This window comes from Sinohyriopsis cumingii, chromosome 5 (assembly GCF_028554795.1).
Source record: "Sinohyriopsis cumingii isolate HCF-2022 chromosome 5, ASM2855479v2, whole genome shotgun sequence".
In the NCBI taxonomy this organism is placed as follows: domain Eukaryota; kingdom Metazoa; phylum Mollusca; class Bivalvia; order Unionida; family Unionidae; genus Sinohyriopsis; species Sinohyriopsis cumingii.
The window spans coordinates 88,039,148-88,058,516 of NC_142965.1; the positions used below are offsets into that span (position 1 = coordinate 88,039,148).

The 19,369-nt window shown below is 34.0% G+C and overlaps 1 protein-coding gene across 1 annotated transcript in view; it reads right to left on the reverse strand.

Annotated features, from left to right (window-relative positions):
- Nucleotides 1-19,369, reverse strand: part of LOC149799696 (voltage-dependent calcium channel subunit alpha-2/delta-1-like) — a 230,274-nt gene that overhangs the window by 73,000 nt on the left and 137,905 nt on the right. Inside the window, exons 16-20 of the mRNA XM_089959053.1 lie at nt 13,298-13,354; nt 12,818-12,895; nt 8,208-8,282; nt 4,874-4,942; nt 1,416-1,496 (exon numbers count right to left, since the gene is read on the reverse strand). Coding sequence (XP_089815179.1) covers nt 1,416-1,496; nt 4,874-4,942; nt 8,208-8,282; nt 12,818-12,895; nt 13,298-13,354 — 360 coding nt within the window. The remainder of the gene's footprint in view (nt 1-1,415; nt 1,497-4,873; nt 4,943-8,207; nt 8,283-12,817; nt 12,896-13,297; nt 13,355-19,369) is intronic.

Consider the following 19,369-nt stretch of genomic DNA (forward strand, 5'->3'; position numbering starts at 1 on the left):
AATCTGAAAATTTCAGGAAGTAACACTGAGATAAAAAAAAGAACAGCACATTCTGTCTAGAAATTATTTTAAAACATAATAAGAAGGTTCAGGTCTGAATGTCATGACCACAAAGTAATGCTTTAAAACATATCACCTTGACAGCAAGGCAAAAGGGTGAATGAGCATGCCGCAGTGCGTCTTAGTTCATGATGTTTGATCCCATGTATGAAGACTGCTCCAGTGACCTAAGGGGTTACAGCATACCCCTCGGATGTAGGAGGTTGTGGGTTCAAACCCTGCCAAGTAGTACCAAAACTTAATTTTAAAAACTGGTACTAGCAACAACCTTGCTTGGCATTCAGAATTAAGCAGTTAGTGTTAGGACTGGTTAGGATAATGTGACTAGATGGGACATATCTGTGGCATGATACCCCAGGGCTAGACATCACTGTAAACTGCCACACTGCAGACATCATAGCGATATGACTGGAAAGTTGTTGAAACTATGTTAAAAGTCCAAATCACACACACACACACACACACACACACACACACACACACACACACACACAAACCACTATGTATGAAAAATATTCTACCAAGGGCTTTAGAAAATACAAAAGCAAATGAAAGAAATTTCAACAAAACTGTAACACAAATTTATTTGGTGAACAATCTGACATTCTGTGATCTGAACTTGTAATGTAGCTTTAACAATTTTTCTGTGATGTTTCTACAATGTCTGCAGTGTGGCAGTTTATCATGATGTGTAGCGCTGGGGCAATATGCCGCAGACATGTAGCATCATGTCCCACCCAGTCACATTTTATCCTGACACCAGGCCAACCAGTCCTAACGCTAACCTCTTAATGCTAAGTGCCAAGCGAGGCACTTGCAAGTACCATTTTCATAAGTCTTTCATACGACTCAGCCAGAGTTAGAACCTGCGATCTCATGCATACAAGATAGATGCTCTAACCACTAACCCACTGGAGCGGTTTGATGTTACGGCACTCAGTCGCTAATCATCATATGTAACTGATATTCTGAACTGAAAATGAGATATTTTATTGAAAAAAATTATGACACGTGATAGATCTTCCTTTAGTTTATAAAAAAAAAATTGAGCTTTTAACATCAGGATGCATTGGTCCCAAGTGCATCCTAAATTTATATAATTTGTTTTGGTGAATTATATAATTTTTTCATCATTCTAAATCACTTTAAACCTGGTACAGCTGAAGATAGAAATTATAATATTCCAACAGAAGGTCAGGTAGACATGTCATAATTGTAAACCTATATAATTCATTCACCAGTTCACCATGTATGAGTCAGACTGAATTTTCCAATGACCCTACCATACCACACCACCCAAACCAATAAACGTATATAGAAACTGATGGAGAGATGGAGAATCTGTATATATTTACCTCTCCAGGGGAAACCTCATAGGTTACAAGAACATCCTGTCCTATTTTGCCTGGAGTAATGTCAATCATATTGGTCCTCAACTGAAACAGAAGAAACAATGATAAGTAATAGAAGGAAAACTTTTATTCTGGTTTTCCAAGTGAAAATTGCCTGCCTCTGTATATAGAACTAAAATTAGTAACATGTCCATATGTCACAGATGCCCATACCGATATGAAGCAAGTAAAGGGCAAAGTTCAAAGTCAAACATGGGCCATAATTTTGTAACATTTTGCCTGAAAATAGAGAAGAAAAAAGCTAAGGGTCTGCATGTCAAAACCCCAAATAAAAAAAAAAGCCACAAACTGGTGTAAAACATGTGGTTTCATTACATTAAAGCTTCATTATATCAAGAACACAAAGCTAGGGTTTAGGAAATGTAAGCAAATTAAAAACTTTATCCAAAACTTTAGTGCAAACTTTTGGACTGCGACTCCAAACTCAAAGGGCCAAGCAAGCAAACCACAAATTAATTTTCTTAGCTTCAAAAGTAAGGAGTCACATTAGCTCAATTGGCAGAGCATCAGACTTGTAATCCTGGTCACAGGTTCAATACCTGCTTTGGTAAGCCCGGCTCAGCTGTATCAGCGTGTTTTTAGGAAAGGTATGTAGCTCTAATTTCCTCAGCAAGATACAACCAATAATGCATTAACTCATTAACTCCTGGAGATTTTTTCCATTTTCGTCTGAAATACAAGTAGGAAACACATTCTGGGGGCTGCTTCTGAATACTTCCAAACAAATTTGCATCCAAATGATTTCCATTTAAACTGATACCTAGCTGTATTAGAAACATCATTTTTCATTGGCTAATTTGCTCGCACATGTGCAGAAGGGTAAAAGTTGGGTGTGTGTGCTTTTTTTGTTTGTTTTTTGGCTTAATGAACCCATCATTTTCATGTCTTGACCACTTTTGACTTGAAATCCCCAACTTATCCTACTTTTTGCAAAGATTCACCTGTCTGTGTGCAATTGAGACCAAAAAGTCTAAAATCCAGACACAAAATCCGATTCCGTCAATGGCCGAATTTTTGGTTTAAAAAAATCAGGTCTCAAAATATATGTTTTCCCCCTGTATTTTGTAATGCAAGTAGAAAGTCCAGATTATTTGGTATCCTTGCAGTTACATCTGTCCACTTTTCTGTAATACCACCCATTCTGGTGCATCTTATATGACCTTGATGCTACAGAGCTCGGAAGTAGGATACTACCTCCTGATGCACAAACGTGGTGCCAGGGGTTAATGAGTTGAAAAGTGCTCTTAAAACCAATAAATCAATCATCTGAAAGCATATGGAAAATCCACCAAAGGGATAAGGAACTAAAATTCTTGATCAATCATTGAAACCTTTACAAATTTATAGTTACGTATTGTTAATATAATGGTTCATCCCAAATTTGATTTCAATCCATAGTGGAAACAAAAGAACTAAGTGGTAAATCAAAAAAGGGGCCATAACTCCCTAAAAATTCTGCAATAAGATTAAAATTAAGCTTGACCTAGGTCTTCATTTGGACACAGGAACCATGACCTTTGAACCCAATTTAAACAGGGTTCTATCTTGCACAAAGAATAAATCATTACCAATTCTTGTCAAGAGCTGAGATTCAGCAGCAACCATTGTAATTGTTCAGCCACAAAGACCTTGACCTCTGGACACCAGGCTTCTGCCTTATTCCAAATACAAGCCATCCACAAAGCTGACACAAAACTAAAGTTATTATGCAGAAATCATTTTTCTTCCTTCAGTCATAGTGATCTGTACCACTGACCTTGTGGCCCAAACATTAATATTTTTCTTCCTTGTCCCGAGTGTATGCCATCTGCAAAGATTGGTCTAGGACTGTGATATGGTAATAATATCACTGTGTGGAACCCATGTTTATTCTCTAAATCACAGTGACCTTGATAATTGATTCAAAACAATCATGACTTCTTCTCTATTCCAAATGCAAGCAATTCACAAAAGTTTGATCCAGGCCTGTGACTGTACCATGTTTCTTCTTTTGGTTAAATGTCCCTAACATTTCATTTCTTTTTCTGAAATCAAAAGGTTTCTCCCCTACCAAAACTGCAAGTTATTTACAAAGTTTGGTAATGATAAATAGCAGAGAACTGGAGTGGAAACAAAACAGGAAATTGATGCATTGATGGAAAGTGAGGTGTCCTGACATGATATGCTCTGCTTTATGATAGTCATATAAAAGAGGAGTCCCTTGAAGGGACTGATCCAAAAAGTAACTTCAGCAAAAAGTACAGTTGACTCAAAAACTTTGCACTGCTCACTCTTCTTTACATGACCTGACAAAAAAATTATCTTAGACCATATCCACATGAATTACAGATCACAAGCAATTTTCTAGGTTCCTTGGAAGTTTAATCTATAGAGACTTTTCTCTATATAACAAAAAATTGAGCAAGATCACTTGTCAAAGGTTGGTGTATATAAATTTGTTTTAAAACTGACATTTATACCTAGCTAAGGGTCCAATTAATCGAACATTACAAACAAATGAATAAGCTACTGTGAATATTTTTGTTGCTACTTTCAGCTGAATTTCTATACCAATGTAAAATCATTTCAAAGAAAGGTATTGGGTAAAAAAAAACTGCCTCTAACTATGCATCAAATAACAGTTGGACCAGTATTTAAAAATGCATCAAATTTTTCACTGATTGAAGAACATTAATTACCTCTTAACAAAAACACCAAGAAAAGTATATAGTTAATTAGTGAATATTTTCAATATAACACAATATTGAAAACACATCCGTTTTCTGCAACAGAAGGCCTGTCTCTGATTCATGGCAGATGCTTCCCAAGGTTTTGCATAAATTACACTAATTTTATAATGGTCTTTCAAAAGGAATGTTATTGTCACCCTTACAATTTATCAGAATTTTTTATTTTTTAATTTTTTAATGCGTTAGAAATCACAAGCATCATTTCATGTCCAATCTTTAAGAGAGTCCTTAAAAACTATAATACACCTAAGTAAGTAATAGCTTATCTCTGACATAATGACGTAATGACTGTCATTTTAAGCAAGGCAGTATGTTATCTGACAAACATTGATTTCCTTAACATAGTTTTCATTAAGAAATTTTTAATCTAGAGAGGCAGAGGGGTGGGACCCTGAAGGACAGAAGGTAGGCCCTTAGGGACTGAGGGTGAGTGGCAGTACCCTGTATTTATCAGCAGCTGAAACAGTTAATAAAGATCAAATTTATCCCCTAAAGTCTCCATAAGCATCACTATTGCTATGTCCCTTGACAAACTGGCTGATCAAGTTGCTACCATGCCTTCCCCATAATCAACAAATTTATAAAAATTATGGGTAAATATAGAATAAATCGGAATGGGGATGTTTTTTGTTTTGATTCGTTTTTCTTAAAATAAACTGTCTGATTACTTACTGCAACTTTTCTTTCATTCTCCACCTCCACTTCAAGGAAGTCAACATTGGGAGGCTCAGTGATATTGCCCTGAAATAACAATTTTAAAAAATATTTTAAAAAGGAATTGATTGCACACACAAAATAGACCCCAAAAAAAAAAATCCAGCAGCAAATACTGTTCAGAAAGGTCAGAATTCATCCAAACAAAATTACTCATAGGTTTATATCTTTACTCATGAAATATAGTTAAATGAAGTGAAAATATCTGACAAAAAATTTCTGGATACAAAGAAAAAACACTTTAAGCAATTGTTTGGCTCAAAGGAAGCAGAATCCATTTTTCCCTTTCTGAATATGATCTTATTATAAAAGAAATTTAACAAAAAATAACTGTAAAGGTTTTCTAAGTTCCATGCAGATTAGCAGATACTGTGGGTTCTTTTGTGAAGTACCTGGATTTTGTTATCACCATAAACCACAAACTTCAAGACCCAATGAAAAAATAGTCAGGTGTGATAAAGATGCTCCACCCCTTCTTACCAATAAAAATACTAGCAAACAAGATAGTTTTTTTGATATATCAACTTTACTACTGTAATATGGTAATAAAATATTAGCTTTAATGTGTGCTTATTGTATTTTAACCCTTAAAAAAGAATAATATTAAAGTATTTTATATTGTTTCAATGTATGTGTAATTGGTATCCAGCAGCTGTAATTTCCACTAATTACATTAGAACATGGAAGTTTCAATTTCAACGATTTTGTAACAACAACAATGAAACAACATCATGTCAATCAAGTCACCTGTTACACAAATAAATGTCAGAAAAAATTGTGAAAATGTTGAATTAAACAAGTCCAACTGTCTCAAATCCATGGATAATTAGGTCCCATCTTTCACACAAGCTGCAATTATCCATTCAGTATGAATCAACTTAATTGATAAGGTTTTAAGGTCCACTAATACAGCACACTAATCCTACCAGTGACATCTTCCTTTCCCATGATGGTCTCGTTGACCTATTTAGCACAGCAGTTGTGAAGTGTGATTTTAAGTCTTTTTTGTAGTCCTGATTAATTGTCAAGTCTAGTGGTGAAGATGGTTGATGCAGGCAAAAGGCAGTGATTCCACTGTCTTACAATTTGCTGAACACTTGGACAAAAACACAGTGTAAATATTTCATCCTGACATGTGTTTGAGTTTTGCTCAAACATATGGTAGTATTGTTTTAATCATTCAAGCAACTGCTGTTTATTGTTAGCATGCTTTTGTTCTTTACTATTCTTTATTGTGGCTATCTGAAGAGGTCAATGCATGAAATGAAATATCTACAAATCTGCAAGCTCTGACAGGCAAATCTTCCATTTTAAGTACCCATGAAAAATTTATTTTTTTATACCTTGAAATCTGAGACCATAGAATAAATGAAACCACAGTACCATGCATATTTATGTTCCTGGTAACTAGTAATTTCTATTAAACACGAAATCAGATTTCTGAGGATACATTAGGTCAACATTCAATTTTATCAATGATGACAGGAAACTTGATCAAGTTTTCAATTCTGAATAAGCAAATTTTTAAGAACTGTGCAAAATCAAAAAAGGATGTGTAAATTTTGCCTTGACTTGACAAGAATGTTTCTTAGTATATTAAGTCATCACTATAATTCTATTCAAAATAACTGCAAAATTTTATAAATTAGATCATTTTTTTATACAGTAGATTCAATATTAGAACTTGATTCATTTAAGAAACAGGATCGACAACCATACAGATTACACGAGGGACAGTGCAATACCGAGTAATGTCCACCACACACACATAAGAGGGACAAAGCTATATACTGAGTAGGGTACACAACCATATATTTGTTGTACAATGGACAGTGCTGTACTAAAAAAGGTCAACAGCTATACATCTTATATGTGGGACAGTGCTAAAATGAGTATGGTCTACAATCATACGTGTTATGTCAGAGACTGCTCTATAAGAGTATGGTCCACAACCATAGGCATTATACTGCAATACAAGGATAGTGCTATACTGAGTAGGGCCTACAACATACGTTATATAAAGAAACAGTGCAATACTGAGTATTGTCTGCAACCATACATGTGTTATATGAGGGACAATGCTATATTTGTTATGTATATTTAATTTTTTTGTCTATTAGTTTTGTAAAAAATTTATTTCATAATATGCTACTGTAATGTAACATTGTTTACTGGATTTGATCTTATCCAAAACTGAGTTCATTTCTGCTTGACCTGATTAAAATTTTTAAAACTTTTTTAAAATCTCATTTATGTAAACAACTAAAAATAGCTTCATTATTCTCTATGTGTATGAGCTCATGAACTGAATTATTTTTCAGGTAAACAAGAAGTGGTAAATATGTTGATCTGGGTCAGGGTTTTTGGAGATTCCTATGTGAATTTAGTAGGCTATTGTGTTGTAAGTAAACATGGCTCATTAAATCAATCTAGAAATTTTTTTTCCATTAGGTATTGGTTGTTTTTAGAAAATGCTACTGTGACCTGAGGTCAAGCACAGAACTATATTATGTTGTGATTGTGAGGATTTTGCCAGTTGTGCTTTAACATCTGGCACTTAAAGTTGTATTATGTTGCGACCAGATTGGGCTGAATTTTATTTTCTTCAAATTACTGAATTCAAGTGACTATGTTCCCTGGAAATACAAAAGTGCTCTGACAAACTTTTTGGATAAAGACATTCGTTGGAATTTATACTGAATTCATACCTGGAATAATAATGCTGTGATTCAACAAGAGACTGTTGACACATCAGTACTTCGTAGGCTATAACAATTTTGGATCTCTTAGGGACTTGAACTGTGTTTCATTTAGAACTTTTTATTACTAGGTCTTGTGTCTTTAATTCTTGGATTATTATTGGATTTAATTCGCAATGCCATAAGTTATTTGTTTCTCATTTTTCACTTTGTATTCTAAGGAAATAAATTATTTGTTAAATTTTACAAAGCTTGTTGTCTTCACTCTTTTCTATTACTTATTTTAAGAGCACAGGCTCGTAACATACTGGAACATTATATGTATTCTAAGAAACTGTGCTATACTCAGTAGGGTCCACATCTGCACGTTATATGTGGGACTCTACAACCATACATATTTATATGAGGGACTGCACTATAATGATCTGAGTCAACAACAATATAACACATGTATGGTCCCACAACCATACAATCATGTGTTATATGAGGAAGCAGTACTATACTAAGTAGGGTCCACAACCATAGATGTGTATTATATGAAAGACAGTGCTATACTGAGATACTTGACAGACAGGACTACTGTATGTACTTACTCTAATCTTCAGAGCAGGGTGAAAGATGATGTAGCCATTGGAGTTGATTGCAAATGAATAGCCATTAGGTCCAAGCTGTAATAAAAACAGTTATGATTTGAGAACTTCAGAGTCAAACTATTCCTGCATGGTGATGGATGAATATGTATTCTATACCTTTAATCTTGGAATCTTCATTTTTCAATTCATTTTAATCCAATGAGTGTTTGGATTGACTCAACAAATATGTTATGACAAGCACCCAAATGAACCATACTGCAACCTCTGAATATTCTGGTCAGAACTCGATAAATTTAATTCACAATCACATCAGTTATAACACGATTACATAATTGTTTCTGGCATCAAGTGGTGACATAAAATTCCAGAGTTTTTCCCAACTTTCACTGATATTTGCAAAATTCAAAGACATTTCATGGTCGGGTAAACAATTATCATTTCTCCCGACTTTTTCCATGATTTCCTGGTAGCGTGGGAACCCTGTCTCTAGTTTTGTTACACAATCAATGTAAAATGTTTTATCTCTTATAAAACAGCTCATTTGATTTTCAAAATTTACTACTTTCTTCAAAACAATGTTGCTTGTAAGTAAGAATTTCATTATAATATAAAGTGCATTTGATTGTGAAAATTTTATATATTATTACGACAGAATTCTCTGGAATTTAAATGGGAAGATGCTTATGACCCAGTATATCTTCTACACAAAAAAGAAATGCTGGTTACTAGACAGCATTATTATTGATGACTGCAATTGTGTTCCCCCAGCGACCCACCATGCTTGAGGCTAAAATCATTTTAATATCAGGCCAAAGTGTACATACATGCCAACCTGTGACAAGGAAAAAGTGTAATCCAAGTGGACAAAAAGAATAATCCAAGCAGAAAAAGAGTAATCCGCATATAACATGATAAAATTCAATGACCATATGTACAAAACATCAATTACTGCTTCAAGTTTTCATATGTAAAAAGCAACAGAATCTCATTTGCATTTCAAAACACTTTGTACCAGCGGAGACTATGAATGTTTTGCACACCAGTAGAGCACCAAGTACTGGGTTACTGAGCCTGGATCTGAATTCAGTTTTATTTTAGTTAACAATACTGAACAATATCTCATAGTCAGCATTAGAATGGAAAAGAACCAATATTCCTTTCATAACCTGACAAAGAGGAAATTTATATCTTCCAGTTATTGGGTCTTTTAGCTGGGAAATAAGGTGCCATTACACATCAACTCTGTCCACATGCAGTACGTTGCCAGTCTCACAGAATTGTATAAATCCTTTTATTTATTAAATACATGTACTCGGGTTTAGTTTTTCTGTGTACAACGATACCCGATGGTGATTTATGTGTATCATACAAAGATTTCGAAATAGTGAGTTCAGTTCATCTTATGCCGCATGTGCGAAGTGCTTTCAATGTGAAGAACCAAATACTTCCAGCACACAGACGATGTATTGCAGCATCGTGTATGCATCAGTGCCTCAGTGTAAAACTAAATCTTGACATTATGGAATGCCTCGTCAGTGAGCTGTCTACTTTAAGGACTTGCACATCTTCAGCTGTAGAGGTATGTGAGTTATTGATTTCTCGTGTATAAGTTATAACTATTGTATTACCACATTTATTTTTGTATATTTTCTATCTAGCTTTGGCTAACGTAGTATCATGCAAATATTTTCTATTCTTGTTTGTGACTTAGCAAGAGATTTATATTAGCAATATATAAAATTGCATTTTTAAGAAACGTTTAGTACCGTAGGATTTTTGTTGGGCACAGTTAGGTTCACTTCTGAACTTGTGTATTATTTTGTGTGTGTTTGTGTTTTTTATATTTTTAATGTAGCTTTAACAATTTTCCAGTCATATCGCTACGATGTCTGCAGTGTGGCAGTTTAAAGTGATGTCTAGCACTGGGGCATCATGCCACAGACATGTAGCATTATGTCCCACCCAGTCACATTATTCTGACACCTGGCCAACCAGTCCCAAAACTCACCTCTTAATGCTGAGCGCCTAGCAAGGCAGCTGTTAGTACCATTTTTAGAAGTCTTTGGTATGACTTGGCCGGGGTTCGTACCCACAACCTCCCGCATCCAGGGCAGAAGCTCTAACCACTAGGCCACCGGAGTGGTCTGTATTGTTTTGTAATTATTGTGCCAATAATGTAATCTGTGTAGCTTACCATGTATCAAGTCATTACATTTTATCGTATATGCCCGTGTCATGCATAGTACATGGTGTTAGATGTATTTTCAGCTGACCAGAGTGATCAGAGTTATCGGAGTCAACGTGATACCAGTTGCAAAGCTAACCATAGAAGTTGACCATAGCAGCTGTGAAGCTGAACCACAGCAGCTGTAGAGCTGAGTATAAAGTTGCTAGTTGAGCAGCAGGTGAATGGGTGTTGCTGACCAGGATTGGTGGGTGCTGATTGCTTGATTGACCAACCTGGAATACTGCTTGATTGACCAGTATAACTGGTAGCCAAGTGTGTTGGTGATGGAGCGTGTAACTCCATGCATGTAATCTTTTATCCGTGAGCTAATCTTTGGGATTTGCAATACCCAGTTTGTTTTTGGGACAGTCATTGTAAAGATATTTTGTACATCTGTCCTTATCTCTTCATCATTTTCACTATTTGAGTGAATACATATTTACTATATGAATAAAATACCACGGTTTTACTATTTGAGTAAAACACATCATTCTTTCCTTGTGAAATCACTATGAATCATTCACCCCTTGTCCTTGTACTGTGTAAGGTCATTTATTTGTATTTTCATTATTTAGTTCGAGTAGATTATGTTAATTGATCCAATTTTTGGATATTATATGCACGTATTACTCATAATTCTTTTCTCATTCAAGTCATTCGTCATTAAACAGTGTATTTGTATCACTATCAAAAGCGTTCTGTTGTAAATTCGAAATCCCACCCGCTTATCTTGTCACAATCAGGTAGAATACCAACTTGATACTTCAGAAGTTCACCTTCTGATTTATCAGCAGCCTTTCCTGCAGTAAGGTGCATCAAAATATAGAATGCAATTCCTTTATGAATTCCAGTCATCACTGATGCATCATCAGCTGAAAACCTCATAAAGTTCTGCCAACTTATGTTTATTCAAAGCATTATCAAGCAAATCAAAAATGTTTCCAACAGTGGAATCTACTATTAATTCTGGTAATAAAAGAAGAGCACTCTGACTTTTCCTTTTTGTTGTCAAAGTCTCTTACACAGACTCGGGTAAAACTTTTTGTCATCATAATCACTACTCCTGTCTGTGGCAATACTAAAAGGCCCAATTTGCATGGCTTCTGCAATTTTAAGTGAAGTTTCTTCTGCCAAACACCTAACAATATTAGATGGTTTTATTCTTGCACATGCATATTTCCTGCAACTTTGGAATCAGGAAACAGCCATAGGAACAAAGGACCAACATAGTCTTCTACTGCTATGGTGCTAGGGGTAGTCCGTGTTCTATTAAGAACTCACTAAATAACGCCTCTGTATTTATAACATTCATATCCACAACTGAATTCTGCTCTAAAAAAGAAGTTACCTTAATATTGGAGTTAGTAAAATGAGTTAATTCAAGGTTTCTTTGTTTTACTATCATGACCAATATTAAAATCCTTTCCACACAGCCTGCAACGGGCATGAGGCTGCCATAGAATGGAAAGATGTGTTATGTAATTCATGTATTCATCTCTGAATTGATTTTTTGTCTTTTTCTAATCCATCTGTGAAATTATTTGAAAAACATTTTTGCTCCAACACATGCATTGACTAGAATAAATCTGACTTGACTTTTAGTACCAAATACCTACAAACTAGTTCTGTATCAGATATGAATTAGAACAAAGAATCTGCAAGCAAAGATTAAAAATTAAAAAACCAGTCTGTTCTCTCCTAAGCCATACAGCTGCTATAAAATAGAAACCAAGGTTGAAAGTTTGAAAGTAGAAACCAGCATGTTTCTTGGAAATAGGAAATAGAATATATTATTGTTAGGAAAGTGCATGCAAGTCTACAGACAAGCATACTCATATTTCGTACTTACATAGAAACCATCTTTTCTAGAATACAGTCTGTGGGATAAACGGGACGTTAATAACAATGACAAAACAAATTAATTTTTTGGGGAGGCGGATATACTGAAAACGCATAATCCAAATATGTTAACACGTAAAGCATAATTTAGTGGAAAAAAGTGTAATGATTACACCAAAAGCATATATTTTTTCCCATCAGTACAACATATTTTTTTGAAAAGAAATTACCATTTACTAGTCATCAAGCATAGGACTTGATCTAGAAATATTATATACATATCACCAAAAAGAACCCTTCAACTGACAGTAGCTCAACAGCTGCAAGAAATACCTGCAAGTTCATAAAGTGTACATTAATGTGTGCTGACGAATCTATCTGCAAATAATTGCAACTTTTAATGAATATGCGATATCAGCCCCTACACCTTCAGTCAATATCATTACAAGTGTGAGAATTATTTATCGACTTATATTGATGCCACTACTGCCATCGACACTGCTATGACTTTTTCTCCATAAATAGCGAGATAATAATGTCTTACCTTTTCTGTTGGTGAATATTTCTGCATTTCATCTGTGGTCACATCTATGCCCATCACTCCAAGAATAGTCTGGTTAGACTGTAATGAGAGATAAAGTTGTTATAAAATAAAATCAGTATCTTTTTCCTGAAAACTTTACTCCAAAATTACCCATGCACAAGTTTTATTTACGAAATCTAACTGCATGAGTGATGCAAAACTATCACACAAAAAACCCACACACTATTTAAAAAATGCTAATATACAGAATCATTTTATTATAAACAAAATAATTTTAGCAGACACTTACAAAACAAAAAATGAGATCTGATTAATTTTTGGACAAATTGCTAGCTAAAATGTATATTTCCTTTGGATTAAAATAAAATGGATTATGAACATGATAAGGTGTCTGTTAGATTTCAAGTAACATTTAAAGTATTCAACCCAAGAAGAATATTTTTAATATTTTTTTAACCACCAAAAATCTGAACCACTTACAGATCCTCTGGTTCTGTTGTAAACTGGAAGTGTCACAGTTGTCATCATTCCAAGTCCCTGTCAATTACAATTTAGTATATTATGTAGTGTACATGAAGACAAGGTTATTTACAAATATATCTTTTTCTTTTGAAAACTACTTAACAAATGTACTGATGGAACATTAACATTTGACAAATAGACATTAATAATAATTAAAAACATCTGTAATAATTATATAAAAAAGTTATAATAAAAACCAAACTAAAGATACACTCTGCAAAATGTAGAATCATTTTGATTGAATCCATTTATTTCTTTTTGTGTGGTAAGATATACACAATACAGAAGTCTTGCTATAATGAAACTTTTGCTGTTAATCCAGTGAGTAAACAATTGTATCCACCAAAAATAGTACCTTTGATTATATTAGAATTTATTAATATCATGAGACATAAGTATTGACATTTAATGCCAGTGAGACACAAGTACTAACATTCATACTAATATCATGAGACAGAGGTATTGACATTTCATACTAATATCATGAGACATAGGTATTGACATTTCATACTAATGAGACTGACATTTCATACTAATATCATGAGACATAGGTATTGACATTTCATACTAATATCATGAGACATGTATTGACATTTCATACTAATGAGATTGAAATTTCATACTAATATGAGACATAGGTATTGATATTTAATACTAATGAGATTGACATTCCATACTAATATCATGAGACATAGGTATTGACATTTCATACTAATGAGATTAACATTTCATACTAATATCATGAGACACAAGTACTGATATTTTATACAAACTATGCATGAAAAGATTTAGATCTTGTATTAAATTAAAATTACTTTAGGTCAAGATACTTTTTAACATCATTTATCTGTAAAGATTTCTGGCAAAGTAAATGTAGAAATGCTAATTTAATATTAAGGTCATTACTTAATGCTCTATAATACAGCATGCAAATACAGACAATTCAGTGTCAAAACCACAACATCAAAGGTTTATTCTCTTTAAAAATTCATTGATTTACATGATCATTTGTAATTCTGTAAAATGAGTTGCTCTGAAAGCTATTACAAAGGGAAAATACATGTAGATGAAAAGAAAATCCTTGAAGTAATGAAAGATAAAGCATGCAAATATTACCAACATGCTGTACATGCATGTAAATTTATCAAGACATATACATGCACATGTAATAGCCTATGGTGTCGAAGATTATTATGATTGTTTCCTTGGGAAATTTCAGACTCAGATATGATTAACAGATGTAGTAATGGATAATGCAAATTCCACTGTAGTCAGCGCAGACTCCAACTTGCTGTCACATAATGTTCCTGCAAATCATGCCTAGAGATCATACAACTCTAAGCTCTAGTTTTCTCTTTGAGCCAATCAAATGAGATGTTACAAATGTAAAGTCGTTTGTGATTGGATAACACAAAATCTCAAGCATTCAAGGTCAGAAGTTTATGATTTCCAAGTCAGGTCTGAAACTGACCTCTTTAAACCACAAAGAATTAACAGTAAAGACTGGATATGATGGATGATTACACAACGACAAATCTGTTCTGGGTCTACAGTGTTAAACGTTTGTTCTACATTACATATACTTAAATACTCTGTCACCTCTAGCATCTTGTTTTAAATTCTAGTATGATATAAACTTTGTTAATCAGACATATCTAAACAAGCCATGAAATATATCTACAGCCCTGAAGAGTAAATATTGTCTTCTTCAGTACCCTCTGCAGCCTATATCCCAAATGGATTTGTAGGAAAGCAAATCTGGATTTATAGGAAAGCCTATCTGTATTTGTAAGAAAGCCAAACTGGATTTGTAGGAAAGCCTAGCTGGATTTGTAGGAAAGCCAACCTGGATTTGTAGGAAAGCCAATCTGGATTTGTAGGAAAGCCAACCTGGATTTGTAGGAAAGCCAACCTGAATTTGTAGGAAAGCCAATCTGGATCTGTAGGAAAGCCTATCTGGATTTGCAGGAAAGCCAATCTGGATCTGTAGGAAAGCCTATCTGGATTTGTAGGAAAGCCAACCTGGATTTGTAGGAGAGCCAATTTGGATTTGTAGGAAAGCCTATCTGGATTTGTAGGAAAGTCAATTTGGATTTGTAGGAAAGCCAATCATTTCAAATGGATACAGATATGGATCACTGACACTGAAATACAAAATAATAGCTTGAAAATTCAAAATGTTTAAAAGAATTGCATCATTTTTATCCATTTCTTAGCAAAATTGTGCTTTTTACTTAAGAACCAATGTTGAATTCTTACAATTTTTAAACAAACCTTCTGTATCTCAATGCCAAGTATATCATGTCTGTCTCCATTAATAGATCAGTTCTCTTAGCGTTTCCATTTGAAGTGATCAGTTCTCTTAGCGTTTCCATTTGAAGTGATCAGAGTTCTTAGTGTTTCCATTGGAAGTGATTGGTTTTCTTAGTGTTTCCATTTGAAAAGAATGAAACTAAAAATAGATACCTTCTGTAGCTCAATCAACCTTATCACAAGGCCTTCATCTGAGAAATGATTTCTGGACTGGAGACACATGATCAAATGTTGATCACGTGACAAAACCCTTCCATACAAAGGCAGAAGTTACAATCTGGAGTCACGGTTCAACACTGGCTCCCCCTCCATGTTTTCAATAGCTTCTATTATTTTCCTCCTCAGAGTACTGTTCTCTCTGTCAAGATCTCTGATGTTATCCTTAGAAATAGTATGCTCAATTCTCTGCAATGTTCTGCTGTTGTGCAGAAGGGTTTTGTCACTTATGTGACTCTGGTCCACAAGTCATCCCTTGTGATAAGGTCAAAAGCTAATGAGTCATAAACTTTATGCTATAGAAAGGTATCTGTCATTAGTTTCAATGACTGCAAGTGGCTGTAGCAGGTAACAATATTCATTCAAGAATCCAGTTTAAGTGATCAGTTTTCCCACTGTTTCCATTTAAAGTGATCAGTTTTCCTACTGTTTCTACTTGAAGTGATTTACTTTCCTGATGTCTCCATTTGATGTGATCAGTTTTCCAACTGTTTCTTTTTTAAGTGATATATTTTCCTACTGTTTCCATCTGAAGTGATGGATTTCCTACAATTTCCATCTCATGTGATAACTTTCCTACTTCTATTTGAAGCACACATATTCTTACTGTTTCCATTTTTTGTGATAGGTTTTTCTACTGTTTCCATTTGAAGCAATTGGACATTCCGATGTGATTGGTTTTCCTACTGTTTCCATTTGAAATTATTGGCTCCTAATGTCCCCATCTGAAGTGACCAGTTTTCATACTGCTTCCGTTTTAAGCAACATAATTTCCTACTGTTTCCATTTCATGTGATAGGCTTTCCAGTTTCCACTTGAATTGCACATATTCTTACTATTATCTATTTGATGAGAGAGGTTTTCATAATGTTTCCATTTGGGGTGACATGTTTCCCTACAGTTTCCATTTCTGAGGTGAAAATCCAATGCCATCTAAGACTAAGTCATGTGTACTTTTTGTTCCATATTCTTCTATTTTGGAATGAGTGAATCAGTTTGTTCACATAGAAGTGAGCACTTTTGTGGCAGTAAGAGAACCTAACTGAAAATTTTAGTATCCTAAGTAAACCTAATTGAAAATATGTTTGTTGACAATGTAAGTGAAATTACCATATTTACAGTATATATTGGGACACTATTTGTTGGGACACCATAATTATTTTTTTTTAAAGTTAGTTTCTTTTTATTTTATTATCAAATAAGTATTTTTGTTTATCAATGTTATTGCAATGTACTGTGTCAGGGAAAAAGGCATAAATTCAACACAAATTTATTTTGTTTTTCAAGTCTTGGGACAAATGACCTAGGTGAAAAGAAGTTTAACCACAAGTTTTGGACAGGAAAATTGTTTTTTTTTATTGTGGACCAATATTTGGTATATGAAATTTGAATAAACCAAACATTGTTGAACTGAATTATAACTAAAGTTTTGCAAAGAAATGATTACGCAGTAAACTGTGCATGTAGTTCACTAAAATACCTGCTTCAATTTTTAAGCATTCTCTTCATTCTAAAAAGTGATTAACAAACAACAGTCATACTAAAATTAAATGTGCAGATGAGAGATATCAATCAATATCAGGTGTTCACTACAGTAAATGTGGTACAATTATGACTAAAAGCATTGTATCATTCAACCTTTTATCTTTTTTAAATGTTAATTTAATCTGGAAAGAAAAGAAGCACTACATACGAAAACTGCTAATTTTTACTTTCAATAAAAAAGCTAAAATATCACAATACATGACATTACAATACAATAGTGGAATTTCCATGGGAAACACTGATTATACCAATTTATCTCTATCAACATTTCCCCACTCAATGATTTTGATGTTCTTGATTGCTGTAGGTCTCCCAATCACTGGGACATATTCCTAATTGAAATAAAGGAACCACAAGACCATTAGCTACAATTAATTACCTGTAAAAGTAATAAATATTGAAGTGTTTCTCTTGTTTTCTAACATGTAATAAATTAGATGTCCTATTCAATGATCCACAATTCTAAATGAGGTTGAACCAAAATGGTCACCTTTTTACTGTGAAAATAATATTTTGATGAGATCAAAAATTACCAGGACCTTTGACCTATCAAGATACAGTATCGGGAAAAATTCTCAAAGCACATTTTTTAATTTTATTTTCAGCAAATTTTATAAAGATTTTTAAGCACTTTTCTAGATGAGTAATTAATGTTATGCATAACATCTGATTCCTCATGCTTCCAAGATTCAAATTGTTTATTTGTTCAGAAATGGCATCAATAATAAGTTTAAACTGATGCAGTAGCACTGGGGAAGCACACTCAATTGTAAATCAAAGGAACCAGATTTCTGAAACTGCTAAGCAAACAACCAGCTTGGACATCATCCAGTAGTGCCAGAATGTAATGGACAAATTTGGTAGCAAACAATTCATACCTTTTGGCTGATAATAGTGTTATTTCTGTAAAAACTGTTTGCTTATAGCTAAACTTTTCATGGCTGAAATGTTTTAGAACACAAAAATGCATGCAAGTTAATCAGAGCCAAGGCACCTAGAGTAAAGTGCATTACCTAAGGACCAACCATGGTCGTTGATCTGAACTGATCAAATGGTAGGATTCGAACCCAGGCCATTTGGTTGTGCTGGCCACATTGCACATGCATCCATTAGACACCTCTTATGACATACAGGAGATCACATTGGGACTATTCTATATCTCCGAGCCCACAGGAGTTTTTGTTCAATGATACACAGCTCTTCAATGACAAATGACGATGTTTATGATGCACAAAGCTGAGCTCAGAAGAGCACTGGTAATGCTACAAAGTACTAGACTTTCTTCTACTGCAGCTAATTAAGTATTCTTACAATCATCATCAGAAACCAACCAATTAGTGCTTTTGTCACACTCATGGAACAACCATGCATTTCAGATCATATCTGAGAACACTGAAGCACAATCTCATACTAAATTGATTGTGAAAACAGACCACTCATGAAACATGCTTTTAATGTCAAAATGAGATCAAGCATACTTCACTAAGAAAGATTAAGAGAGTATCCTTTGACTTGTCATTTCTTCAGTAGTCTTTAAAGTACAATGAAAAAACTACATCCTAAAGCTATTATCAAACTAACCAGATTAGTTCAGATGACATGCATAATTTTAGTATTCCAATTTCAATCAAAGGTTGAATTCCATTAGTATCAAGAGATGACACAAAACAAGCTAAGCAATCTGGGTGGACCTGGTCAAAAGAAACTTCTTTCCCTAACTAATTGTCTATCTCTTGTAAAACAAATGTCTTTTGGTTCTTACTGCTTGCTTTTTTTTAAATGAACATTTTGCTTAATAACATAAATATATTTACATATTATACCACAACATGAGAGCAAGTTATCAAATCTGTCTTTCTTGCTGCAATATATATCATATCAACTCGTTGTTAGTGAAGTGTATATTTTGTTTGTAGATTTTGAATCCCGCTCTTGATAAATTATTATAATGAAGCC